This window comes from Mustela erminea, chromosome 7, assembly GCF_009829155.1.
Source record: "Mustela erminea isolate mMusErm1 chromosome 7, mMusErm1.Pri, whole genome shotgun sequence".
In the NCBI taxonomy this organism is placed as follows: Eukaryota; Metazoa; Chordata; class Mammalia; order Carnivora; family Mustelidae; genus Mustela; species Mustela erminea.
This window is the reverse complement of record NC_045620.1, coordinates 65,066,512-65,094,174: the sequence shown is the minus strand read 5'-3', so window position 1 is coordinate 65,094,174 and position 27,663 is coordinate 65,066,512. Positions and strand designations below refer to the sequence as shown.

Sequence of the window (27,663 nt, the reverse complement as noted above, 5' to 3'; positions counted from 1 at the left end):
AATTGTTGGATCTTACCTTACTAATCCAGAGCCCACAAGTATCCCAGCAATGCAGAGCAGAGCCACTATGCTGTTGACCACATTTGGGTTTTGGACCATACCAAGTAGCACAAGAGTTAGAAATTCACCAATTAAGTGGGGGGCCAAGAGAGCAGCAGAGAAATATCCAAATCTGGCAACCTCGGGATATAAGCCCAGAGTCCTGGAAAAACATATGGTCTTTAGTTTCCTCTCCAAGGATTATTTAAGAAAAACACCACACGTGCCTTTAGTGAATAAGTCCATGGTGGTTAGTCGGTGGGAAGAGTTTGTGGGGTAAGCCACACTCCCCTCTGAGAGGCCTTTTCGGAACAGAGCCAAACTTGGAGACCATTTAGTAGCACTACAGTTGTTTCTGTTGCCTCCAGCTTCATGTACCACCTTTTCCCTTTCACAGCTTCTTCAGTTCTCAGAGGAAAATATTAACACGTGTTGCACCTGGGTAGCTTAGTTGGTTAAAAGTTGCCTTCAGCTTAGGTCATGGTCCTGGCGTCCTGGGATCGAGTCCCACTTCAGACTCCCTGCTTGTGGGGAGCTTGCTTCTCCCTCTTCTTCTGCCATTCCCCCTCACCCTGACCTGGCTTGTGCTTTCTGGCTCTATCAAATAAGTAAATAAAATCTTAAAAAATATATATTAACGCTTGAACAGTGATCACAACTGGAGCAATTAGTAGAGTGGTTGAACTCCCCAGGCTTCTCCAAAAATAACCACGTTCTGCCTATGCTGGCACTGCTCCTGTCCTAGCTAGCCTACTCTCCCAGTGTTAAGGGCTCACTCAGCCTACTTCTCTGCTCCTCCACCCCGGTTATGTGGGGTTGCTGCCAGTGTGAAAACCCTTCACTGCCGCCATCCTCTGGTGAATTAGCTCTCCCAGGTCTGTTCCATTCCATTCTTATCTTTTATTCTACCAGCCCCTTCCATTGATTTGATCTTCATTTTCTTGTAAACAGACATTCCTACATCCATGCCCCTTAACTCTTAAACTCCTTTCACTAAATACACTTCCTAGATTATAGTATGTCCTCAACAACCATTAGTTATGGCTGCTCTCTCTTCCATCTGTAGAGTAAGGAAAAGGAGTTGGCATGTCTCGTATGCATGCCTCCTGACCACTCTCCAAGGCCATCTATCTTTCCTCTCATACAAATCATGAAATTTGCTTGTACTGTTCTCTTTCTCAGTGCAATCCTTTGTGGCTTTTATGACATTCTCTCACCTTTGATGATCTTATGGTATCTGTACCAGGGTCAGTCTTTGCATTCCCGTCCACTGTCATTATCCTCAAGGTCTTTTTAACCTTCCTGATTAGCCATCAACATCAACACTTCCTAATTAGGTATCCTGATCTGTTCCAGTGGCCCCATCCACCTAAGCTTCATCACTCACCAAATCTTGGACTTAAATTTTACTCAGAATTATTCCATTTTCCCAAGATTTCAGATTCTAAAAGTGCTCTCTCTGATCATGGTGTCCCTCCTGCCTATTTCCCCAAATCCCAAGCTACCTCAGGTCCTTACTGCCCCCACCCCCTGCTATTCTTTGCCTGAGCAGTGCCTACACCTTGGAAGCCCTGTTCTTTAACTTAAATTCTCTCCCTGCAGGTGTGCTGAACAAGGCATATTGCTATACTAATCAGATCCACTCTCCTTCACCTGACCCCCAGATCCCTAATTTTTTCTCATTGTAGCACCATCTGTTCACTCCTCTTTATGGAGTCTTCTGTTGTACATAATATGGTGCCTAGCACTTAGTAGGCATTCAACAATTATTTCTGTCATTTAATTGAAGTATTTGCTACAGTAACAGCTGTGCTGCTACTGGAAATGATTGACTTTTTATCAAAAATAGTCATGACCTGTATGCTTACACTGAACCTAGTTTAAAACTGCCGTTTTCTCAAATCTTTTTTTTTTTTTTAAGATTTTATTTATTTATTTCACAGCTCACAAATAGGCAGGGAAGCAGGCTCCCCGCTGAGCAGAGAGCCCAATGGGGACTCAATCCCAGGACCCTGGGATCATGACCTGAGCCGAAGGCAGAAGCTTTAACCACTGAGCCACCCCGGGTCCCCTGTTTTCTCAAATCTTAAAAGTACTTTCTTTCTCATGCACAGTTTTTCGTGCTTCACAAATTCTAAAGTGCATAGGAACCACCTGGGGCATCCTTTTAAACACGGAACCCAATTCAGTAGCTGGACCGGCGATTCTGCATGTTAGTCAAGCTCCAAAGTGCGGCTGATGCTGGTCCATGGGCCACACTGAGTGGCAAGAGTCTAAATTAGCAAGGTCTTCAATTTTCAGCAACCTTGATTTACTCAAAAATAACTGGATTTTTAAAAATCTGCTGGATTTTTAAATCCATGCATCATGCAGCCTGATCTAGACAGGTCTGTGCTTTACATCATAGATTAGAAATTCAACATGCTCCCAAGTGTCAAAGAACAAGGAGGCTTCATCAGGGCCAGCAGGAAGGCCCTGTGGCCCTTGCCATTATCCTCAGTGAAGAGCCCAGCCTCCTGCTAACTTAGAGCAAGTTAGCACTCGCCAGAATGATGCCAATTTCTAATTACCTGCACCAAGACCCTCCCACTCTTCATCTGGAAGCTCAAACTTATTAGGTGCTGGTTTGTCTTTAAGTTATGTATCACTTAGTTCATAGTAATTTTTCATCTCACATATCATGGGTCTATACACTGGCTATGTTAGGAGCACCTGCTTATGAATCCCATGGCTCTAAGAAAGACAATATCTCAAGAATTGCCTGAAGTTCTCTTGGGACAACAAGCTAGGTACCATTACTCTACTAGAGGCTCAGAATACCAGGTACTACCCCCATCTTAAGGGAAAGCCATGGGAATTAGGGAAGATACTTCTCCATAGGATGACAAATCCTACAAATAACTACCCATTTTTGGACTTCTATTTTTTAAAAGCTCTAAGAAACAAATAGCAGCATTGTCTATAAGCCATCACTCACAACCTAAGAGCATCAGGGATACTTCATGGTTTCCCAGTGCCTCTTCCCATAGCCCCTCTCCTGTCACTCAAGCCCACTCACACCAGCCCAACTCTGATGTCGCAGGTGGGTTGGTGGAACCTCAGGCAGAGTTGCCGCTCCGGCTGACAGGAGCCATGCTTCATCAAGATGCAGCAGCTAGTTGTTGCCCCTACACCTGGATCCCAAAGACTTCAGGGCAGTTTTCTCTGCCCAGGCCCCGCAGAGGATGTGGGACATGCCAGTCCCTGGCACCATGTAGTCCTGTGGTTCTGCTCTCAGGTCCCATTTGACTCCAGCCGGGTTCTTTTATTTGTCTTGAAGCAAAGGACACTGTACAGGTCATTGATGGCCAAAGACAGACCTCTAGGGCCAAGAAGAGGGAGTTCTTCACCCTGGAGCTCCTCCTTCATCAGTCCCAGTGACCATGTGGAACTTGCCAGGAGGCCTGACCCAGAAGGACTGAACACCTCTGAACACCCCCTTACCAGTAGCATACACTGCTGAATATCATGGTGGCAAGGACACTGAAGGGGAGCGCATGCAGCACATAGGCCAGCAGCATCTGCCACTTCTGGTACAAGCCATCTTGGCTCTCCTGGTCGCTGACAGTTCGCAGCACAGGAACTGGAAACAGAAGGCAGGTTTCAGAATAACCAGTCACGACACAGCTCAAACTGAACTTGAGTTGTCAGGGCTGGGTGGTGGGGACCAGCTGGGACTTCCTAGTCTTGGAAAGTGGGGACTGCTGTCGATAGAACTTTAAGTACTTCCCACCACAGAACTCTACCTGAATTACAGTATGGTTGCATAAGCTGTCAAAGTTTCTTTCTTTCTCTCTAAAGTCAATGGAGGGTTGTCACAAATTCAAGAATATATGTGCATAAGGGTCATAAATGATGTGAGGTAGTTTGTCCTCTTTTTGTGCAGGGTCTTGGCACAGAACATCAGGCAATTAGGCACTGCTGCTGGATTCTCACTGAGTTTGAAAATTAAGTGCTAGCTCTGCTAAAATCGGCTCCAAAAAGAATAGAATAATGCCAAGTTGACAGGTATCTGGGCCTCCAGGGCCTGTACATCCTAATGGCAAAGATAGGAATACCAGGAATGATCTTTTTAAAAACCCTTCCCGAACCCTGCCCCATCAGCAGCTTCTAACTTCTCGTTTCTCTGGATCCTTAGACCCTTAGCGAGATCTACTTGGTGAACTAATTCACACTATGAGGTTAGTAACTCCGTACTTAATCCTTCCCCAGGGGGAGAATCTGGAGAGAGCCAAGTTTAGCTCAGTGAAATACCCTTATAATAGTGGAATCTTGCAAGATGCCAGCTGGAGAGGAGAGATCATCAGGAAGAGGGGAAGTGCCCTCCCCGCCCCCAAGGGGGCACCTCCTGGGCATGGGCACTCACACAGATTGACAGCGTTGAGCATGCCTGTGTATGGGGTGGCACCCACTAACTGGTACAGGAGCCCCACGCGGTCCTGGACAGCGCCCTTAAGCACATCGCTTGGCACCCGCAGAAGGTAAAAGATGAGGAACAAACCCATGATCAGATTCTGAACAAGACGCATCATCACCGCCAGCTTATTTCTCATTAAGTTCCTTGTCACTCTCCTGAAAGCAAAACAACCTCGCTTTAATTCTCTTTCTCTTACTGGTGTATGTCTAACCACCTAAAACAGGGTGAAGTTCTTACCTCAAGAGAACATCCAGTTTAGAGAGAGCTCCAGGAGAATCTTTGGTTTTGAAAGGAACCATTGGTAATGTTTTCAGGTGTTTTGTTCTTTCAATATTTTCCAGGGTTTTGCGATAAATTGCTGATTCTTTGTAGACAGATTCAATCATTTGAACTCTCTTGTAGGTTTCTATTTCCCGTTCTTTGCTTTGGGTATCCACTGATGTCAGGTCCACTATTTTTTTTTTCCCCAAAAGAAATGACCCATGTGTTTTTAAATGCATACATATGCACAATGGCTCATAATGTATGTTTTATCATTGATTCAGGAGTACTAGCTAGTACCTCATCCCATCAGAATAATACCTGGTGATCATGCCCACCTGTAAAATCAGAATATTTTAAACCTATCAGCTAGGCCTTGAGGATTCAACTGGGGCTGTCTGGGAGAATTTAGAAGCTGTGCTGATTCTTCTCTGACAAAGCGGACATGCAGTGATTTAAGAGAGGCCCCCACCTCATTCTGATAGGTCATCTATGGCAAGTTATCTGATCTAGCCAAGTTAACTCCTTAAAGAGTGAAATTACCAAAACAAAAGCAAGAATAAAATCCACTAGTGCTGTTGACATCTAGGCAGAAATCTGAGATGACAAAATTGAATGATCATTCATCATGAGAAATGTGGGGGAAAAAACTTACTATAAAAGTCAAAAGGGTTTGAATGTTCGGGACAAGGGTAACTGCAACCACTGAAGAAATCAAGCATTTCTGCTGGTGTCCCACAGAAAACCAGCTCTCCGTAGCTCAGAATGGCGATTTTATCAAAGAGCTGGTGGGAGAATCGATGGCATTAGTGTATATCAGGTCACCATATCCTTCTGGAGAATAAATTTCCAAGCAGTCAGTCCCTGTTGATCTCACCCATGCATCGGGATTCTTACTGTGCCCACTGGAGACACAGAAAGCATGTTCCTATTTTTTCAAATCTGCGTTGCCAGTGTGCATCGTGCTGCATCTGGCCTGGGCCCAGATGAACTCCTGGACCTGGCCAGTGGTCCTAGGTTTGAGGGCCAGCCATGTTCCTGAGTGAGTGACCTTGGACTAGATGTTTGTTTGACCTCAGACCCTTGATTCAGTTTCGCATCATTTCTAAGTCTCCCTCTTTTCTGTAAAGTGGCAGTACTGATACCCACGTCATAGGATTGTTGTGTGGACCAAAGAACTAGTGCAGAGAAAGTATTTGGTACATGGTAGGTGCCCTTCCCATATCAGGAGCTATTGGCCCAAGGGCCCTGGTTGACGAGTACTAATCTCTACCTCATGATCCCCAGCTCAACACGTACATCTACCCACCCTTGACGAGTTAAGCAGGAACAAGAGTCCCCCTCACCTGGAAGAGCTCAGAGCGTGGCTGATGGATAGTGACAATCACAATGCGGTCCCTGTGAGCCAGCTCTGCCAGGAGGACGACGATTTGATTTGCTGTCATGCAGTCCAGGCCTGTGGTAGGCTCATCAAACAGCATGAACTCTGCAGGCAAGAAGGGTCAGGTTTCTGAGTCACTAACAAGACTGGGCTCTGGACTCTAAACTCAGAATTTTGAATTACTGAGGCATCTTACCCCATCCCATCTTAACCTATCCACACAGTGCACCGTGAGAAGTACCTACATGTGAATGGCTTTCAGCCCGAGTCCAAATGAGGGAACCTTACTTCAGAGGACCCACCTCTCAGCTCCAGAGCACATCTTGGCCTTAATCATTAAAGGGTACAGGGCAGCAACAAGATCACGCCTCTCAAATGTACTATGGATTGTTTGGGCTCTGTCCAGAGGACCATGACAAAGAACAAGGGCTGACGAGTGGGCACCAAGTTGTTTTCAAAAGGCTAGCTAAGAGGAGGCTGGTTAAAAAGACATAACCTCAGGGCACCTGGGTGACTCAGTCATTAAGCCTCTGCCTTCAGCTTGGGTCATGGTTCCCAGGGTCCTGAGATCGAGTCCCACATCCGGCTGCCTGCTTGGCAGGAAGCCTGCTTCTCCCTCTCCCACTCCCCCTGCTTGTGTTCCTCCTCTCGCTGAGTCTCTCTTTAATAAATGAAGAAAATCTTTGAAAAAAAAAAAAAAAAAGACATAACCTCACTTCATGTGAAGCACTTTTGAACGTTGACAAGGTCTTTGCACAGCAAAAAACTGCCTGATAAAGTCTGAGCTGGGATAGGCATTAAATTCTTCAGAAGGTTTAACTGCAGCTATCTACCCAGAAAGTGAGAAGGGCTCTTAAGAATGTCTCTCTTGGGGCACCTGGGGGGCTCAGTGGGTTAAAGCCTCTGCCTTCGGCTCAGGTCATGATCTCAGGGTCCTGGGATCGAGCCCTGCATCAGGCTCTCTGCTCAGCAGGGAGCCTGCTTCCTCCTTTCCTCTCTCTGGCTGCCTCTGCCTACTTGTGATCTCTGTCTGTCAAATAAATAAATAAAATCTTTAAAAAAGAACGTCTCTCTTCTTTGCCTTCTAGTGACCAACCACCATCTGAAGAGCAGGCAGTCTTAGTGGGCCCCTGTGGAGTATCCAGGTGCAGCATGTCCTTTTCCAAGTGCTTATAAGAGCTGAGAGTTCCCCAGTAATGAGGAGAATGACCAAACCCAGCAGGAAAGGCAGGTGACTGGCTACCCCATCTTGATAGCTCCTCCCTCCAAAATACACACTTTTTTGTGTATCATTGAAAGTCCTGCTTTAATTCCTGCCATTTAATATGTTCTTTTAGGCACACCAAAACTCATTGACTTTCTATAGCCACCACCCACACCAGTGCTGTTACTCTAATAACAATGGATGGGCCAGAGTCCTGTGCTCACAGAAGACCCTAACTGAACATTAAAACACAAATGCAGTGCTTCTAAGTCCAAGAGCTATTTTGTACTTGGATAGAATAACATCAAGAACTATGTAGTATTTCCATTCTGTGGGTTGCCTCTTTGTTTTGTTGACTGTTTCCTTTGCTGTGCAGAAGTTTTTGATCTTGATGAAGTCCCAAAAGTTCTTTTTCGCTTTTCTTTCCTTTGCCTTTGGAGACATGTCTTGAAAGAGGCTGCTGTGGTTGATGTCAAAGAGGTTACTGCCTATGTTCTCTTCTAGGATTTTGATAGATTCCTGCCTCACATTGAAGTCTTTTATCCATTTCAAATTTATCTTTATGTATGGTGTAAGAGAATGATCGAGTTTCATTCTTCAACACATAGCTGTCCAATTTTCCCAGCACCATTTATTGAAGAGACTGTCTTTTTTCCACTGTGTATTTTTTCCTGCTTTGTCGAAGATTATTTGACCGCAGAGTTGAGGGTCGGTATCTGGGCTCTCTATTCTGTTCCACCCATCTATGTGTCTGTTTTTGTGCCAGTACCATGCTGCCTTGGTGATCACAGCTTTGTAGTAAAGGAGAAGATATTCGCAAATGACACTACAGACAAAGGGCTGATATCCAAGATCTATAAAGAACTCCTCAAACTCAACACAAATAAAACAGATAATCCTGTCAAAAAATGGGCAGAAGAGGGGCACCTGGGTGGCTCAGTGGGTTGGGCCTCTGTCTTCAGCTCGGGTCCTTATACAGTCCTGGGATTGAGCCCCACACTGGGCTCTCTGCTTGGCAGGGAGCCTGTTTCCCCCCTCTCTCTGCCTGGTTCTCTGCCTACTTGTGATATCTGTCAAATAAGTAAATAAAATCTTAAAAAAAAAATGGGCAGAAGATATGAACAGACACTTCTCCAATGAAGACATACAAATGGCTAACAGACACATGAAAAAATGCTCATCATCATTAGCCATCAGGGAGATTCAAATCAAAATCAAATCATTAGCCATCAGGAAGATTCAAATTGAGATTATCACCAGTTAGAATGGCCAAAATTAACAAGACAGTAAATAACAAGTGTTGGAGAGGATGTGGAGAAAGGAGAACCCTCTCACACTGTTGGTGGGAATGCAAGTTGGTATAGCCACTTTGGAAAACAGTGTGGAGATCCCCTATTAAACTAAAAATAGAGCTACCCTATGACCCTGCAATTGCACCGCTGGGTATTTACCCCAAAGGTACAAATGTAGTGAAAAGAAGGGCCATCTGTACCCCAATGTTCATAGCAGCAATGGCCACAGTTGCCAAACTGTGGAAAGAACCAAGAGGCCCTTCAACGGACAAATGGACAAAGAAGATATGGTCCATATACACTATGGAGTATTATGCCTCCATCAGAAAGGATGAATACCCAGCTTTTGTATCAGCATGGATAGGACTAGAAAAGGTTATGCTGAGTGAAATAAGTCAAGCCGAGAGAGTCAATTATCATATGGTTTCACTTACTTGCAGAGCATAAGGAATAATATGGAAGACATCGGGAGATGGAGAGGAGAAGTGAGTTGAGAGAAGTCGGAGGGGGAGACAAACCATGAGACACTGTGAACTCCGAGAAACAAACTGAGGGTTTTGGAAAGGGGGGTGGGGAGGTGAGCCTGGTGGTGAGTATTATGGAAGGCACACATTGCATGGAGCACTGGGTGTGATGCATAAACAATGAATTTTGGAAGACTGAAAAAAATTAAATTAAAAAGAACTATGTAGTATTTCCAAAGAAACTGGATCCCCAGTCTAAAGAACCTCAGTGATGTCAGTTCCACACAAACCCCTTTCCAAATGGAGACTGTAAAAAAAGGACTGAAAATGTCTGCAGACCCATGGAAGACACCCAGGCAGCAGCTAGTAGCAGTTCTGGGTCCCACTTACTGGGATCCTGGAGGAGCTGGGCTGCAATGGAGACCCGGCGCCGCTCGCCATTGGAAATCCCCCCAAGGTTGCAGCTGCCAATCAGTCGATCTGCCACATGGCTCAGACTCAGCTCCACCATAACTGCGTCCACCTGCAGGAGACACAAGTCCAGGAAGGCTGGTCATTGCTGGGCTATTGCTCCAATTCATGGAGTTCTGATGGCATGGGAGAGGCAACATACTTCCCTTGAGTGCTCGGGCCACTTTCAGACTCACCACATCCTAGGGAAAACTTGCCTACTATGATAAAATCCAATTTGCTCTAAGTCATAATATAGTACATGTGTCAGGTTAAAATAAATTAATATAACTGTTTTTTCAAAAGTCTCTAGAGCAGCAAAAACTATATTCGTTTCAGGGAAATTCACCAGGAAACAAGGAGAGGTCACTGGACTCATATTTTCAGATGCTGCATTAAGTCCAGCATACAGAAAAATCCCCTGAAGGCATAGGTACAATGCAGGTTTTTTTAATGTTTGGTTTTTGAAATTTTATTGTGTTTTTTTTTAAGATTTTATTTATTTGACAGAGATCACAAGTAGGCAGAGACAGGCAGAGAGAGAGAAGGGGAAGCAGGCTCTCTGCTGAGTAGAGAGCCTAATGCGGGGCTCGATCCCAGAGCCCCCGGGATCATGACCTGAGCCGAAGGCAGAGGCTTTAACCCACTGAGCCACCCAGGCGCCCCTGAAATTTTATTGTGTTTTATATGTGTTTAAAAAAAAAAAAAAAAAAGTCCTGATTTGGTTTGAATGAACCTTGGCTACCTTATGTAACCCAAATAAGTCCTGGAGTCCTGTGTGGTCCAATCTCGGTGTGATTTTGCATCAAATATAATCAAGCTACCAAAAGTAATTAAAAATGATGCCAATATTTATTTGACTCTCTTTAAAAATTTTCCAGGGGACCCAGTTTATAACCTGCATCCACACTTAATATCCTGTCCCACAGTTCTCCTCGCTCTATTTATCTTGGACTCTGCCGCACCCTGAAACCATCTCCTTAGTCCTCCTCAACTCCCCTACAACAATAACAACTAGAAAAGTTCTTGACTGACTTTCTAATCAAGGAAGTTGGGCTTTCCCTTCCCCTCCTTCTTTCCTTCCTCAGCTTAGCCCATCTCCAGAGACCCTTTCAAAAATCTCTACTTCTGGCCCTGCCTTGCTGATTACCCCTATCTGCATAGGGCCCTGGGGAAAGCAGCTAGAAACAGACTGAAAATACTTATATATATGGTAGTGAGTTTGATTCCCATATACCTCTAATGAGACTGTGTTACTTTTATAATGAAAAAAGAAACAAAACACTGCATTAAAAAATAACAACAAATAGGCTGGAGTAAAAGGGGATGATTTGTGGGACAAAGTTCCTGTGGAGCCAGGGGATGAGATCAGCAGCATGGAGGAAAGGTTTGACCAAAAGAAGGAACACATATGAAATAAACCTAAAGGAATAACGAGGTTAAAATGCATAAATAAACCAGTATGATTTATTCTGGAAAAAAGAAGGTCCTCCTTTTGCCATCAGAATTGAAGGATTCTGGAATTGAGTTTTGCTTGGCATAGCCAGGTTGAGGTGCTCACCAGCCAGGGCAGATTCCTGAGCATCCCTTTCATCTGCTCTGCAACTCCAAGAAAGGAGTAAAGCTTGCCCCTCCCGGCTCGGAAGGGATGGACATGTATTTAACCTGTTTCACAGGACCCAAAGCCTTTCCCGTGTTTAGCAAATGTTGCGAAACTACTGGGGATGGAATGTACAGTGTCTTAGAAGGAACCCTTGGGATCATTGGGATGCACTGGGATCATCAACCTCTACGCTGTATGTTCTCAGATAAAACTGACTCATTCCTCACATCAACTCCAAGAGAGACACATTATTATCTATTTATTACAGAGGAGAAGACAGATCCTCAGAGAGGTGCATAACTTGCCCGAGGTCAAACTATGTTGCCTGAGGTCAAACTATTAGCAAGTGGCAGAGCTGGGGCTGAAAGACATGTCTGTGTTCTCTCAAATGGTCCATGAAGCTCAAGGATTAGGCAACAGTCCAGCAGACACAGCCTGCCCATGTCAAGCACAGCTTTATGTTCAGGTTCCTCAGAGGAGAGATCAGCTGTGCTCTGTCCTGTATTATCACCACCACTTCCTTCTCACTAAATTACTTTATCAGGATTTTATACCCTATGGACTAGATTTGCTCAGAAAGTACTTTCCAGCAGAGAGAACTTTCGCAGGACTTTGAGGGACTGCCAGTACCAGAGGAACATTTACTGGAGGGAATTTTTTTTTTTTTTTAAAGATTTGAGAGAAAGAGCACAAGCAAGGGAGCGGCAGAGGGAAAGGGAGAAGCAGGGTCCCTGCTGAGCAGGGAGCTCGATGTGGGGCTGGATCCCAGGACCCTGAAATCACAACCTGAGCTGAAGGCAGATGCTTAACTGACTGAGCCACCCAGGCACCCTCAGGGGGAAAGTTTTTTGCCATCAATCGATTTCAAGGCATCCATGAATTTTCTGAATATTTATGTGAGCATGAGCATTTTCTGGAGAAGAGCTCTTCTTAGATTCACTCTCTCTGTGGGATATGTGATATAAGTGGATCACCAACTCAGAAGCATCTGTTTATGATGGCATTCCTGCCACCCAAATACAAATAGGATCTTCTCCTGCCCCTTTTAGAGACAGAAATACTAAAGCAAGCAGAAAGTCTGCAGATGAACTCCTCTATCACTCACAGTCAGGGCTACTGTGAACATGCCTGTGCTTCAATGTGGGCTGAAGACAACCTCCATTTCCTCTCATCGCAATGGGATTCAGGAGATCCCAGAGCTCAGGAAGACATGATGGGAGCTAGAGGGCCTGGGTTCGCATTCCAGCTCTGCCCTTCCCAACTGTCTGATCTTAATCTCATATTTCAGGAGATATGCCTCCCACATAGGGTTGATGCCAGGATACGGTGAAATACTGTGCATGAGCAAAGCCTGACTGATGCCAGCCAACTAGGAGAGTTCAGAGTACACACACACCTTGTTTCATTGCACTTTACTTTACTGCATTCACAGATAACGCATTCTCTACGAACTGATGGTTTGTACCAACCCTGTACTAAACAAGTCTACTCACCCCATTTTTTCAATAGGATTTGCTCACTTCATGTCTGTGTCAGTAAAGTATTTTTAAATTAAGGTAAGTATATTGGGTTTTGGGTCACCTGGGTGGCTCAGTGGGTTAAGCATCTGCCTTCAGCTCAGGTCATGATCTCAGGGTCCTGGGATCAAGCCCCACATGGGGTTCTCTACTCAGCAGGGAGCCTGCTTCTCCCTCTCTCTCTGCCTGCTGCTCTATCTGTGATCTCTGTCAAATAAATAAAAATTTTTAAAGAAAAAAATTTTTTTAAGTATATTGGGTTTCTTTTAGACATAATGCTACTGTACACCTCACAGACTGGAGTATTAGTGTAAATGTAACTTATACGCACTGGGAAACCAAAAAATTCATTGGACTCTATTTTGATATTTGCTTTGTTGCAGTGGTCTGGAGCCAAACCTGTAGTATCTCTGAGGTATGCCTGTATAACCCAGTTGAATGGTAAGAGCCTTGCAATGCCTTCTGAGCACTCTACGGTAACTTCCAGGAAGGAACGAGAGCTAGGCATCCCTGTGAGGCTGATGGTCCTTCTTGAGGGCCACACTCCTTGCTAAGACTCCTCTGGAATAAAAGCTATCCTTCAGCACTGTCTAGGACTCTCAAACAAAAAAATGCCCTTTACCCACCTGGGCATTATATCAAACAAATCTTCTGGTACTTGGGACACAGCTTAGACCTAATATCACTCTCCAAGCCCTGTCTGAAAGTCCAGTGCCAAGGACAGATTGAGCAAGTCCCTAGTGACAGACGCTGCAATGCCTGATAAAAATGGTGTACCCTCAGCTGATACGGAGGACTTCCTTGGAGCCTCAATGGCATTAAAAAAGGCCGGCTTGGAGCCTGAACCGCAGATATAATTTGTGTGCCCACGTGGAGCCTCACCACTGTGGCTTCGCTGAAGCCTCTGAGGCTGATGTTGCTGGTCTCCCCCGGTGACTCTGAGGGTTCCCCAGGGAACTGTACCTGCTTTGGAAGTGGCACATCTCTGTATCCTTAGTTCCCTGTTTTCAGTCCAGACAGAAATGAGGCAACAATTCCAGGTAAGGTCCCCACAGGCTTACCTATGACTACTGCCAAATTAGATACATTTAAAGCAATAGATTGAAACGTCAGAAGAGGAGACAAGTCAATAGTTACTTCCTTTGTTAACTTAATCTAGTTTGGATGAGACACATTCAAAAGGCCTCAAAGTTGAGAAAAATCTCAATAGGGCAAAGTACAGTGAGAAAAACAGCCATTATTATTCAAACATAGAGCTCCTAAAACAGCACCATCTAATAGAAATATAATATAAGCCACACACAGAATTTAAATATTTTAGTAGCCACATTTTAGAAAGAAACAGGTGAAATTAATTTTAATATATTTAACCTGGTGCAGCCAAAATACACCATTTCAAACTTGTTAACCAATATTTTTTTTTATGAGATGTAGAAAATGCAATTTTAATTAGGGATGTAATTAAATGCAATTTATTTATTTATTTAGTTAGTTTTTTTTATTATTATTATTAAATTAATTTATTTATTTTCAGAAAAACAGTATTCATTATTTTTTCACCACACCAGTGCTCCATGCAATCCGTGCCCTCTATAATACCCACCATCTGGTACCCTAACCTCCCACCACCCCGCCACTTCAAACCCCTCAGGTTGTTTTTCAGAGTCCATAGTCTCTCATGATTCACCTCCCCTTCCAATTTACCCCAACTTTTAAAAATTAATAAGATATTTCACATTCTCTTTTTTCAGACTAAGTTTCTAAAATTCTGTGTGTACTTCCCATTCATAGCACATCTCAGTCAGGCCCGGCCACGTGTCAAGCGCTCAAAGCCACAGGTGACCAGTGGCTGCCATACTGGACAACACAGGTCTAGACTAAAGGGATGAAGACTGAAGGGGAGAAATGGGCAAGTAGACGGAAGCAGGAGTGTGAAGCCCCATAGGCTGATACCCTAAGAGGGCCGCAGGAGTCCCAAGGCTACCCACCTTTCTCTGGAAAAACCCCGGGGAGCCGTGGCGCACAGCCAGCAGCACCGCATAGCGTAGAGTCTCCCGCACGGTCAGGTTGCTCAGCAGTGTGTCACTCTGCGAGAGAGGGAGGCAGGAGGCGTCAGCATGGCTGAGACTAGGCTGAGACCGGGCTGTGGGTGGCTGTGGCAGGGTCCCCAGAAAGCACCCACCTGCTGGACATAGGAGAAGCAGTCCTGGAACTGCTCCCTGCGCAATGGCTGGCCGTTAACAAACACGTCCCCGAGGAAGGTCCCTGTGCGCCGCAGCCTCCCGGACATGGCATCCAGCAGCGTGGTTTTCCCTGAGCCTGTGAGACAAGAAAATAAGGCCAGAGAGGACTCCCTCCATGAGGCATTGCTGGGCTGTCCCCAGACACTCAGTTGGTCTAACACCAACTTGCTCTCTCCTAACCCCCCTGGGTCAAACTCTCATGGTACCAATGAGCCTTTCTGGCTTGTCTCCTGAGTCAGAGAGGGACAAGCCATTTCTTTCATCCCAGTCAGGACTGGAGGAACTTTGCCTGTTTATGGGTTTTTACAGCTGTTTTGAGTTGAAAAAGAAAATATAGGCAGTTTCTTTCCCCTGGTTTGGTTTTTCTTGGGTTAGAAATTTGGTGATACCATTAGGACAAGGCACCAGCCAGTCCCTTCTGTTCACAGTGGACACAAACCTACATGAGCCCAGAGAGTCAATGGAGACAGGAACCAGCATTGGCAGGCTACTAAAACGTTAAATTAACAGAGGAAATAGGCAGAAGGTTCTGAACTGTCTGAAAAGATAGCAAGAGAATTCTACCAAGGATATGATGACTTGTGCAAAACGAAGAGAAGATCTTTTCTTCAAATATTATAAAGAAACTGCCTCTTGCCATGAGGGATACAAAGATGAAGCCAAGCTCCTATGCAGTGGTTTTCTTAACTAACCCATGGCTGACCAAGCTCAGGGTTAGCTCCAGCATCTTCAACTGGGAAGAGAGGAGGGGGACTGTAAAGAAATGAAATGTGGTATCATTCGAGCTGTCTTTCAAAACATGTTCTGAAACTTCCTGGTCATGATCCTAGGCCTTGTATGTGGTTCTGAATAGAATCTTCCTTGCCTTCCCTTTCTGGGATCCAATCTCCACTCTGACGAAAGGTCCAAATGTCCTGGAGCCTGGATCCCCTCACAACATCAAAACTGACCTGGCTGAGGTCATCAAGGTTGCTTCCTTGTTGCCACATCTGGTGGGCACCTTCCTGTGTGCTGACCTCTCAACAGCATTTATACCATTGCTTGTCTTTCTCTGTAAAACTCTGTCCTCTGGCTTTGATGCTACTTCATCCTCTTGGTTTTATCCCTCTGTTCTGGCTGCTTCTTCCCAGCATCCTCTGGGTGACACTCAGGGTTCTTTCTTAGGCCTTCTGGTCTTCCCATGTGACACACTCTCACTGAGCAACAGAGCCCCAACTTGCTAGCCAGCATGCAAGGGAGACAGCTTGGAGGTAGATTCTCCAGCCCTGCTCAAGCCTTCAGATGACTATAGCCCAGCAGACTTCTCACTACTACCTCAAGAGATACCCCAGATAGAACTATCCAACAACGTCACTTCCAAATTTCTGACTCATAGAAATCCTGAGAGGTAATAATGATTTTTATTGTTTTAAGCCACTTAGTTCTGGGATACTTTTGACATAGATACGGATGGCTTGGGGCACCTAGGTGGGTAAGTCAGTCAAGTGTCCACTCTTTTTTTTTTTTTTTTTTAAAGATTTTATTTATTTTTCAGAGACAGAGGGAGAGAGCGCGAGCGAGCACAGGCAGACAGAGAGGCAGGCAGAGGCAGAGGGAGAAGCAGGCTCCCTGCCGAGCAAGGAGCCCGATGTGGGACTCGATCCCAGGACCCTGGGATCATGACCTGAGCCGAAGGCAGCTGCTTAACCAACTGAGCCACCCAGGCGTCCCTCAAGTGTCCACTCTTGATTTTTGGCTCAGGTCGTGACCTCGGGGTTGTGAAATCAAGCTGTGTGTTGGGCTTGTGCTCCACACACAATCTTCTTGTCTCTCTCCCTCTGATCCTCTCCCCACTGTGCACACTCTCTCGCTCTCTACAATAAATAAAACCCTAAAAAAAAAAAGGTCTCTTTTTGTAAGATATTTCAACTATTTATTAACTTGTTAATGAAAGGACCAGCAGAGTGAAAAAGCTCATTCAAAAAAAGAATACAAGGAGAAAAAGGATACAAGAAACTAACATGTATAATCGATGGAAAATAAACCGTCAAAAATATGATGCAAAGTTAGACATGCAAATAGTTAATGCCCTAGAGTATCACATGAAAAGGTACAGGTAATGAAAGAAAAATAGACAAACTGAACTTCATGGAAGTTTTAAAATTTTGTGCCTCAAAAGACACTATCCCCAAGGATGCCTGGCTGGCTTGGTTAGAGAAGTGTGTGACTCTTGATCTTGGGGTCATGAATTTGAGCCCCACACTGGGTATAGAGATTACTTAAATAAATAAACTTATAAAAGGAAAAGGGACACTGTCCCCAGTATAAAAAGACAACACATAGGATGCTGGTGGAAATACTTGCAAATCACTTATCTGGTATTAATTAATATCAGATTAATATCTGAATGTATAGAGTGCTTCCAAAACTCAGCAACAACCAAAAAAACCCCAATTAACCCAATTCAAGATTGGGTGAAGAACTTAAACAGATATTTCTCCAAAGAAGATATATGAATAGCCAATAAGCACATAAGCTTTAGGGAAGTGCAAATTAAAACTGGAATAAGGGCACCTGGGTGTCTCAGTCTGTTAGGTGTCTGCATTCAGCTCAGTTCATGATTCCAGGATCCTGGGATGGATCCCTGTATTGGGCTCCCAGCTCAGTGGGGAATCTGCCCTCTGCTTGCCCCTCTCATGCATGCACATTCTCCCTCAAAAATAAATAAAATCTAAAAAAAGAAGACAAAACTGCATGAGATACTACCTTGCACCCTTTAGGATGGCTACTATCAAAAAACTGGAAAATAACAAGTGTTGGTGAGGATGCAGAGAAATTGGAATTCTTATGCACTGTTGATGGGAATACAACATGGTATAACCACTGTGAAAAACAGTATAGAGAGGTTCCTCAAAAATTTAAAAACAGAATTACTATATGACCCAGCAATTCCACTTCTTGGTATATCCACTAAAGAACTGAAAACAAGCTTTCAAACAGGTATTTGTCCACCCATCTTCATTTCATTATTCACAATAGGTAAAATGGGAAAGCAACTAAGGTGTCCATTAATGGAGAACAGATAAGCAAGTATGGTACATACATCAATGGAATATCTATTCATTCTGCTTTAAAAGGGAAGGAAATTCTGACATAGACTACAACATGGATGAACCCTGAGGTCATTATGGTAAGTGAAATAAGCCAGGCACAAAAAGACATACAATATGATTCCACTTATATGAGACAGTAAACAAAATCATAGAGACAGAAAGTATAATGGTGAGCCAAGAAGAAAGGGGACTTAGTGCTTAATGAATGTAGAGCTTCAATTTTACAAGACGAAGAGCTAAGGGGATAGATGGTGGAGAGGGTTGCACAACAATGTGAATGTATTTAACACCACGGACCTGTACACTTAAAAATAGTTAAGTGATAAGTTGGATGTGTATTCTACCACAATAAAAAAAGAAAAAAAGAAATCAAAAGGTTAATGCCCTGAAGGGTAATAAAACCATGACCTTTGGGGTTATCTTCCCTGAAAGGACAGAAATTCTAACTAAATAGTCCTCTGCAAGGGAAAAAGCAGCCCAGAGTCTAGGTCCCAACTGATAGTAAATATTGAGTTAAATATAGTTACCCTCCCCTGGAGTGTTGGGTGACCCTAGGCAGACTTGCATTGCACCATTTTGTCAGGTACCTAAGTCTTTTACCTCACTGATAAAGATTTCAGAAATAGTCTTGTATTAGGTAGGACACCAATGAAATCATCATTTTGTGAAACACTAACAGTAATTCATAGAATTGATTTGTTCACTCAGTGATTCAACAAATATTTACCAAGTACCTTCTATGTGGCCAGCCCTGTTCTAGCTGTTGAGACTACACCAGGGAAAAAAAACAAAAACAACAAAAAAACAAAGACAAAGCTCCCCCACCACTGGGGGAACTTACAGTCTACTATGAATCCATGGTCAGTATCCAAAATGATAGATGTTGTCATAAAGCCATGATTAGGCATCATCAGAATCCAGCCCAAGACCTGGATCCCAGATCAAGACCTCTAACCCATTGTCCTAAGATGTGCATGAAGCATGACACTGGCTTATGGGACACCATTCTGAGAAAGTTAGTTCATTCTTTGTTGTGTGCAATAATACCATCCTAATCCTACAGAAGGCAACAAACAAATCACAGGAATAACTCAGCTTTTCTCCTTCTTAAAGGAAAATTAGAATGGCCCTGGATATTATGGTACATATATATATTAGAAATGGTTTGGGGGCACCTGGGTGGCTCAGTCAGTTAAATGTCCAACTAGTGGTTTTGGCTCAAATCACGATCTCAGGGTCATTGAGACTGAGGGCCATGTTGGGCTCCAAGCTCAGCAGGAAGTCTGCTTGAGATTCTCTCCCTCTGCCCTTCTCCCACCCCCAATAAAAACTGAAAAAAAAAAAAAAAAGAAAGAAAGAAAGAAAAACTAGAAATAGGAACAGAAAATCTCAGCGAAGTATAACAGTTTTAGTCAAAGATTTCCTTCTCATTTAATCTTAATGTTACTACTGTCACCCAGTTTTCACCTGCTATAGCAGGGGAAAGGCTAGGGATTTAACTCTCCAGGTCAAACGAGGCTGTCCATATTTGACTTTTGTCACAAACTTGTGTTATCCACTGATAGTCAAGAGAATAATGCAAGTGGGTAATGCCAGTAAATGTCAACAATATCAGTGCAAGCAAGAACTCAATCAGAAAGCACCTCTGAAGCCAATTTGTAAGAATCTTTCATCCTTAAATTGTGCAGGATAACTTACAGCAGTGGACCCAGTGGTGTCCACACAGAGCTTCTCATCAGACTCAATGCACCCATCCTCCAGGTGCTGAGGATTCACAGCTTTGACGCCTATGGAGCACTGCCCTCTGACACAAAGGGCTTCCTCTCTGGAGGCTAGACCCTCCTAGGACAATAACTGGCTGATACAGTGACACAAAGACAAACTGTAATTCAGTCTCAAGTGTAGATATCCCAGGAAAAGAGGAGAAGATGGGAAATGGGCACACAGATGGCCTCGTGGAGTCTGTAATATTTAGTTCCTTAAAAACAAAAAGGATCTGAAAAATAAATAAAAAACAAACAAAAACCAAAAGGATCTGAAGCAATTATGGTGTAATGTTAAGATCCGACAAAGCCTTACAGGGTATTTTAACTAAGTTGAATGTATATATTTTTTTAAGATTTTTTATTTATTTGAGAGCAAGAGTGAGAGAGCACAAAAAGGATGAGGGGCAGAGGGAGAAGCAGGCTCTCCACTGAGCAGAGAGCCGGATTCGGGACTCCATCCCAAGACCCTGGGATCATGACCTGAGCTGGTCAGACACTTAACCAACTGAGCCACCCAGGTACCCCTAAGTTGAATTCAAATAAAAGATTTTTTAAAAGATTTGATAAAACTGGGTATTATTATTATAAACATTCTTTATATTATTTCCTATTCTTGCTTATTGGAAATACATCGTAATTTTTTTTTAAATAATGAATACAGAACTAAATGGGCATGCAACCTTGTGGCTTACTTAATTCCTTATCTTACCTCTTGGCAGGGTAGAGATCAGGGGAATTGTGTTTACTGAGCACCCTACGTGCCAGGCACCATGCTGAGTACTTTCTATACTGAAACAGGAATTATCTGACATGTTAGGCAGGATTTTATTCTTTTCCAAGGATCTCTCTAAAGGCTTCACATTAGTTCCAGATTCTATTCAGGAAGACATGTCATTTGGTTTCATTCTAATATCAAACTTCTAACTTTCTTGCCACAACTTAAACTTATTTCCTTAATGTTCAAAGCAAGCGAAAGCCTTTTCTGAATGCTCATTGAGGATGTAAATTTAAAGAACTCTTTCCCAAGCTTACCTGAGCTCCCTAAGATGCACAGGATCTGCCCGCTCTCGACGTACAAGGAGACATCTTTGAGGATCTGCCTGTCCCACCGCTGCCGGCAAGATGTGAAGTCCCACCAGGGCCCAGCTTGGTGGCTTTAAAGGGAAGAGAGTGTGGGGCTCCAGAAGGGACCCGACCCTTGTCCCTCCAGCACTGATCCTAGCTGTCTCTGGACAGGTTCCTAAATATGGTTGGGGCTCAGAGTCCTTCTCTGCAGACACTGGCAGGTAGCGACCAAGAAATATCATCTATGTAAAGCCCCTGTCCAGGAGCTGCTCTGAATGCCAGCTCTCTGGCAGTGTGGGAGATAAAATATACAGGACATGGTTATTCCTTCAGTTGACCACGCATTCCTTCGCCAGGCTTCACTACACTCTGGGCTACCCCAAGCCCTCTCCATCCCCATGGCGCAGTTGTACACAAAGAGAACACAACAGGAAGGGATTAAGGGGCACAAGGCAGAGCACAGCTGCCTCACTAGCATAGCTTCCAGGACTTCCCATGGGCAAGAGAAGGACTGTTTGCCACTGCTCCTCATTTACTACTGGCAGCCCTTTCCCTCCATTCTCTCCACCCTGATCCACTAAGGAGGGAGCCCAGAGCCTCCACACATCGCCCTCATTAGTGAAAAAAGCCAGCAGAGACCCACCTACCTCGGATCACCACCACAACTCAAACAAAGCCCAGCTTCAAACTCCTAGTAGGCTAAAGAAGCATGGACTTACCTGACATGGTAGGAGACATGGAGAATGCCCAGGCTGTGTCGAGGCTTTGAAGCAACTACGGGAACCTCCTCTGGGGAGTTCTGGGGGTCTCTGTTTACTTGGGTTCCCAAGGACCCCATAGGGGTCAAAGATGGAAATTCATTCATGGCCAAGAAACATCAGAAACAGGTAAATTTTGGGGTGGCCTGACTCTCCCCGGAGAAGCCTCAGTAAAGGAGCCAGGAACACACTGCCCCGCCTGCTCCTCACCGTGCTCTGGTATCCCTCCCCAGACCTTTCCAACAGCGGGACTGGAGTTTGGCCACGGATGCCATTATCTGATGTACCTTTACCCAGAGTGTGTGTGCTATCTTGGCAGTGGGCAGAACGCATAGCCTGTGTTTGTAGGACGGCCAGCCTGGGAGGAGTTCTAGGAGAGAGGCGTACTGAACCAAGGCCAGAGACTACCCAGCCCTGAGAAAGACAATACACTGGTGCTGTCCGGTAGCCACTGAGGTGGAAAGGAAGCTGCAGCAGAGGGGCACAGACACCACGGGGCCCCATGGCTGAGAAGGCCTCAGAGAAGAGAGGACTGTGGAACAGGGCTGCTCCCCAGGATGCCTCTGTGAGTGATGGGCAGTCACCTCAGTCATGGGGGGCGGGAGCAAATGGGACCTTTCTTTCCTCCCTCAGGAACTTTGTTTTAACTCCACGAGGACCACAAGGAGAGGGAGAACATGGCAGCAGGACTCTATTTCCTGGGCATCAAAGGGCTGAGGGGAAGGGATTTAGGGGACGGGGTGGGTAGGGGGCCTCTGAGGTCACTTCTACATGAAGAAACACTCCTACAAGGAAATGATGTTCCTGTTTGTGACTTGGGCTGATGTAGCTTTTTCTGAATGAGACTCCAAAGCAGAAATGTTTTCACACATACCAGGGACTCTGCAGTGTCTCCTTCATCTGTGTGTCTGTCAAGCTCAGAGTCCGCTGCTGTAAACTGCTGAGATAGGATGGCAGGTGACTTCTATGGGAACATGAGAATTTATGCACAAAACATGGCTACAACAGGCAAACATAAGACCCCAGAGAGAGCTAGAAGGGACAGAGGGCAACCAGGGGGACAAGAGGTTGGGGCACAAGTTCTCCACCCTTATCTTACATGAGAAATGTTTACTTGAGAAATGGCCTTTGGCTAAAATCAGGGTGTGGGTTGGATTTGAAGCAGGATGCTAAATTGGAAGACGGAAATAGAGCAGAGCCCACCCTCTATCTCCACCTCACCCCAGACCAGCTTGCTGTCTTTGCCTGCCATGGAGAGGAGGGAAAGACGAGAAGGTCTAAGGACTCCACACCCAACAGGGAAGGCCACAGGTCACCTAGTCTGGCCCTGAGTTGCTAGGATGTGACTTCTACCCAGCACGTTCCTAGTTCACTCTGCAGCCATGACAAACAGCCACTTCTGATGTGCAAACACAGCCGGTCCTTGCCAAGAAATGACTCCTAGGGCTGAGACTGCAGTGTTCATGGCCTGAATATGATATAAAGTCAGCGGTGGCTTTGGGGACGCTTTCTGCCGAAAAGGTCTGACAATTCGGCCACCACAGCATGGAATGCAAACAAATGCCCAAATCCAACATCCAGGAATGCCTACTGTTTCCAGTTTCCTTTTCTCCAATCCTCTTACTCAAGGTTCCAAGTGACAATCTACCCCCAACATTTAAGGCATCGGGAACAACAGAATGAGGGCTACATATCTTATGTCTAGAGGTTTCAAAATGATCAATCAAGCTAAGCACTTGAAAACAGTTTCTGTCTTCTTGACATACCTTCCTCACATCCTGAAAGATCAGGTGTAAATTCAGAAATTCTAGGAAATTTTGGAGCAGCAGTTATAATGTGCGGGCATAGGGGTGCCAGCTCCCAGCCCAAGCTACAGCCTGTTCCCCCTTCTCTGCCCAACCCTAGCTCTACTCATGACTCACACACCCCTATGTGGTCATACCATCCTGCCTACCCACATTGCATTCACACTCCACAGACAACTGGCCCTCTGGCCTGGGGTGCCTGGAGTGGCAAGTGTCCTTGGCCCACAGACTCCTCAGTCCCTGGGCAGAAGCATAGCCCAAGAGGGCCCCAGTCCTCAGGGCAAAGATATGTGAGATCTGGTCTGACCATTTTAGTAAAGGCCCAGGCTCACCCTCTCAACCAGGAATAAACCCTGCATGTTTCTACCAGGCATGGAGTCCTCAGCGCCGTCAATACTCAAGGGCATGGATTCCTCAACTTAGAATAAGGAACTTGGGCTCTGTGCTCCCAGAGTTCCTTTCTAATATATGCTTCTGACTCGGGAATTTGATCAGAAGTTAATACAAGGAGAAATTACAATGTAGCCCAGCAGGAGCCAAGCAGGTTACCTACAAATAAACCTGCTTTTGCTTTTTTTGGGTGTCACCTGTCAGAAATTCAAGTGATGTTCTGACAGTTATACTGATTAAGATGTCAGCTGAATAGATATTTAAGTATTTGAAAAATACAGAGGATTTGTCAAAACCTCAGGAAGAGTCTAATAAATCCTTCCTGGGGCCAAGGAAATATTTCAAAATGGAACAGAGGCTGCCCCCAACCCAGCAACGAATTCTTCCTCTGAAATTTTCCCTGCCTGTGCAGCTCCAGGAAGGTAGTCTCTAGATGGCTGGTGCAGAGCTGAACCTGCCTGGAATGCAGCACCTTTCTCAGCTTCCCTCAATCTCCCCCAAGAGAGATCTCCTTCTCCATCTTTGAGGTCACAGACCCTGGGCCCTCCTCCATCTCCACGGCCAGCTCCTGCCTTAGATGTACTGACAACTAACAGGCAAGGTGGCAGAAGTATTCTGGAGTTCTACTTGCTCTCTCACTCTCACTTGGAAAACATATTTTAAAATGTTTCAGACACATCAGAATATAGAATAATGAACCCTCACGTACGCACCACTAATTACCAAGAGCTCTGAGGCTCTTTCTCTGTAACCTTCTCTCCTGCATTCTTCTCTGTTCCCCAGAGATGGCCCTTCTGCTAAATGAGGCATTCATCTTTCCCATTTTTTTTCCTGTATAATTTAGGATCTTTATGGTAATAGTTCTAACATCAGACAAGATAAGTAGCTATGGTCTGTTGTTTCCATACTGCCGTCGAACTCTAGGGACTACTTACTCAGAGGCTGCTGCCATAGACTATCGCCTATACTGATTTCCCTCCTTTCTCTTGGGGCTGGAACATCCTTTCAGAGGACCTCTGATCTCCACTACTACAGCGAAGTCTGACAGAGACTTTTGGATGTTATTTTCACATAAGTCATAAGTCAGTTTATTTTCACACAAAGCACAGGTAGGCATTGCGTACACAGTGTAAATATACCCTGAATGGATGCTTGAGGTCAGCTTGCCTCTATACCTAGCCTGTCATGCTCCATCCTAACCACCTGTCCCATTCATTAAAACCTAAGCTTCTTTGCATGGTGACAGATGGTGACTAGATATAGTGTAGTGACCATTTTGCAGTGTACACAAATTTGGAATTGTTGTGTTGTATACCTGAACTAATATAATGTTATATACCAATTTTACCTCAATTAAAAAGAAAAAAAGCTAAGCTTCTCAGAAACCATCTTTGTCGCATCCAAACCCAAGACTGAAAAGAGTGATATGGGCTCCCAGTAAGTACTGGACGCTTGATTGAAGAACACGTCAGTGTGAGAAGAGCAGCTCTTGGGGAAAAAATCGGAGTCAACTGGAACTTGTTAATAAATACACTTTATCCTGCACTAAAAAAAGAAATTAAAATGTTATGCATTTAAAAATAGAAAAATAGGGGCACCTGGGTGGCTCAGTGGGTTAAAGCCTCTGTTTTCGGCTCAGGTCATGATCTCAAGGTCTTGGGATCAAGCCCCGTATCGGGCTCTCTGCTCAGCAGGAAGCCTGCTTCCCTCTTTCTCTCTCTTCCTGCCTCTCTGCCTTCTTGTGATCTCTGTCAAATAAATAAATAAAATCTTTAAAAATAAAAAAATAAATAAAAATAGAAAAACAGAAACCTTTCGGGACGGCTGGGTGGTTCGGTTGGCTCGGGTCATATTCCCAGGGTCCTGGGATGGAGTCCCGCATCAGGCTCCTTGCTCCGCGGGAAGCCTGCTTCTCCCTCTGCTTCTGCCTGCCATTCTGCCTGCCTGTGCTCTTTCTCTCTCACTCTAATAAATAAATAAATAAAATCTTAAAAAAAAAATAGAAACTTTTCTAGACAGTTTGTTCTTTTGGGGGGACCTCAATGATTTAAATGATTGAACTGATAAAATAGAAGGAATTCAGATCTGCTGATGGCTAATACCAAAGATATCAGCTGATACCATGAAACACTGATTTAACTGATATACAAATATAGGATCACTCCAACAACAGCAAGATGATGATGATGACCATGACAATGACAGGGACTTCTTCTGAAACCTCCCAACAGCATTCTGAATGGCTGTGTTGTGCTAAACTCATCATTAGAATAAAATGCAACTTTTCCAAGGATGGTGTCTTCCAAATATTGAGCATTAGCTTTTTGATATCTATTTCCTCTCACATGTCGCGTACATGGGAGTCTGTTTGGCATTAGGAGATAATAAGCCAGACGCAGGAAAGAAAAATTTTAGGCCAGCCCCCACCTCAGGTGCCCCCAGAGCACAGAAGCTCACAAAGCTCTCTCCAGTCCAGAGTCTGAGTCTTGTCCATCATAGGCTGCCTGGGTCCAGGCTCCACCAATCTTGAGACTGAGTTTTCTAGAGCCAGGAGCTGTGCTGGAGAGAAGTCCCAAAACACCCTCTGCAGGGAAGGACAAATTCGCCCTCACGGATGCTCCTATTTTCTCATAGCCCTTGGGATCCACCTGCCCAAATGCATGTTTTCCAGTTCTCAATCTCAACCACACTAGTTGCTGCTCTCACCTCCTGGGTCTCCTCCGTTTTCTCTTAAGTGCTCAGCAGCTTTTGAAGGAACCCCTCACCTGTCATGTCTTCCAGCAGGGCCTCCAGGACAGCTTGTTCTCCTCCGAAAGTGACAACAGCCTATACTTCACCTACAGTGGCCAGTCCAACACCTTGGAGGTCCAAGATCTCAGCTACCAGGTAGAAGCACACCTGAGGAGAAGTGGGAGGAGTGGGCAGGGAAGGCCAAATGATCCTCCAAGTGAGAACTGAAGGGTGAGCCCATGCCAGCCATGTTAATGCCTCATATGTTGAGTGAATGTACAGGAACGCCCTCAACTACACATAACATAGCTGGAGGTTGATAGGCTAAGAGAACGAGACCTTTGTTAAAACATCAATTATGTGAGGAGCGCCTAGGTGGCTCAGTGGGTTGAAGCCTCTGCCTTTGGCTCAGGTCATGATCTCAGCGTCCTGGGATCGAGCCCCACATTGGGCTTTCTGCTCAGCGGGGAGCCTGCTTCCCCCTCTCTCTCTGCCTGCCTCTTTGCCTATGTGATCTCGGTCTGTCAAATAAATAAATAAAATCTTTTAAAAAAAACATAAATTATGTGAACTGTGGGGGAGAAAAAAACTTCAAACTTTTTTTTAACTTCAGATTTTGGAATAATTTTAGACTTTACAAAAATAGTAAAGAAGGACCCCTGGGTGGCTCAGTGGGTTAAGCCTCTGCTTTCAGCTCAGGTCATGATCTCAGGGTCCTGGGATTGAGCCCTGCATCGGGCTTTCTGCTCAGCGGGGAGCCTGCTTCCCCCTCTCTCTCTGCCTGCCTCTCTGACTACTTGTGATCTGCCTGTCAAATAAATAAATAAAATCTTTAAAAAATGGTAAAGAGTTTCCATATACCCTTTGCCCAACTTCCCCTAATATGTTAACATCTTGCATTACCCAGTAGAAAACAAACAAAACTAAGAAATTAACAATACCATGACACCATTCTACAGACTTCAGGTTTCACCACTTTACGTTTTATTATTATTTGTTTGCAAAATATACTGTCCCTTGAACTAATAAGACATCCAGAATGCAAGGACTGCTGGCCTTTCAGAGGCTTTCAGTGTACCTCTGGTCAGATTCAAGACTTCCATTTCCCAGACCCACCTGGGGGCAGACCCCAGTTGGTCCAAATGGA

At 44.8% G+C, this 27,663-nt stretch overlaps 3 protein-coding genes across 9 annotated transcripts in view; 2 read left to right on the top strand and 1 right to left on the bottom strand.

Annotated features, from left to right (window-relative positions):
- DYNC2LI1 (dynein cytoplasmic 2 light intermediate chain 1) overlaps nt 1-14,659 on the top strand; it is a 68,645-nt gene extending 53,986 nt beyond the window's left edge. Inside the window, exons 14-15 of one of the 3 annotated variants that reach the window (XR_004287701.1) lie at nt 13,051-13,108; nt 14,459-14,659. The gene's annotated coding sequence lies outside the window, so the exon portion shown is untranslated. Of the gene's footprint in view, nt 1-9,073; nt 9,090-13,050; nt 14,138-14,458 lie in introns of those variants that run through there. The other 2 variants (XM_032351890.1, XM_032351893.1) reach the window with 2 other exon arrangements.
- Nucleotides 1-21,920, bottom strand: part of ABCG5 (ATP binding cassette subfamily G member 5) — a 27,663-nt gene extending 5,743 nt beyond the window's left edge. Inside the window, exons 1-11 of one of the 2 annotated variants that reach the window (XM_032351887.1) lie at nt 21,553-21,920; nt 20,801-20,922; nt 14,850-14,986; nt 14,656-14,754; nt 9,488-9,620; nt 6,103-6,242; nt 5,412-5,541; nt 4,733-4,946; nt 4,445-4,650; nt 3,523-3,661; nt 17-202 (exon numbers count right to left, since the gene is read on the bottom strand). In XM_032351887.1, coding sequence (XP_032207778.1) covers nt 17-202; nt 3,523-3,661; nt 4,445-4,650; nt 4,733-4,946; nt 5,412-5,541; nt 6,103-6,242; nt 9,488-9,620; nt 14,656-14,754; nt 14,850-14,986; nt 20,801-20,922; nt 21,553-21,698 — 1,652 coding nt within the window. In that variant the 5' untranslated portion in view covers nt 21,699-21,920. The remainder of the gene's footprint in view (nt 1-16; nt 203-3,522; nt 3,662-4,444; nt 4,651-4,732; nt 4,947-5,411; nt 5,542-6,102; nt 6,243-9,487; nt 9,621-14,655; nt 14,755-14,849; nt 14,987-20,800; nt 20,923-21,552) is intronic. The other variant, XM_032351888.1, reaches the window with a different exon arrangement.
- The window catches only part of ABCG8 (ATP binding cassette subfamily G member 8), a 19,077-nt gene continuing 12,301 nt past the window's right edge, over nt 20,888-27,663 (top strand). For 2 of the 4 annotated variants that reach the window (XM_032351883.1, XM_032351886.1), the window contains exons 1-2: nt 20,888-22,156; nt 26,568-26,672. In XM_032351883.1, the coding sequence (XP_032207774.1) occupies nt 22,094-22,156; nt 26,568-26,672 (168 nt within the window). In that variant the 5' untranslated portion in view covers nt 20,888-22,093. Of the gene's footprint in view, nt 22,157-26,567; nt 26,748-27,663 lie in introns of those variants that run through there. The other 2 variants (XM_032351884.1, XM_032351885.1) reach the window with 2 other exon arrangements.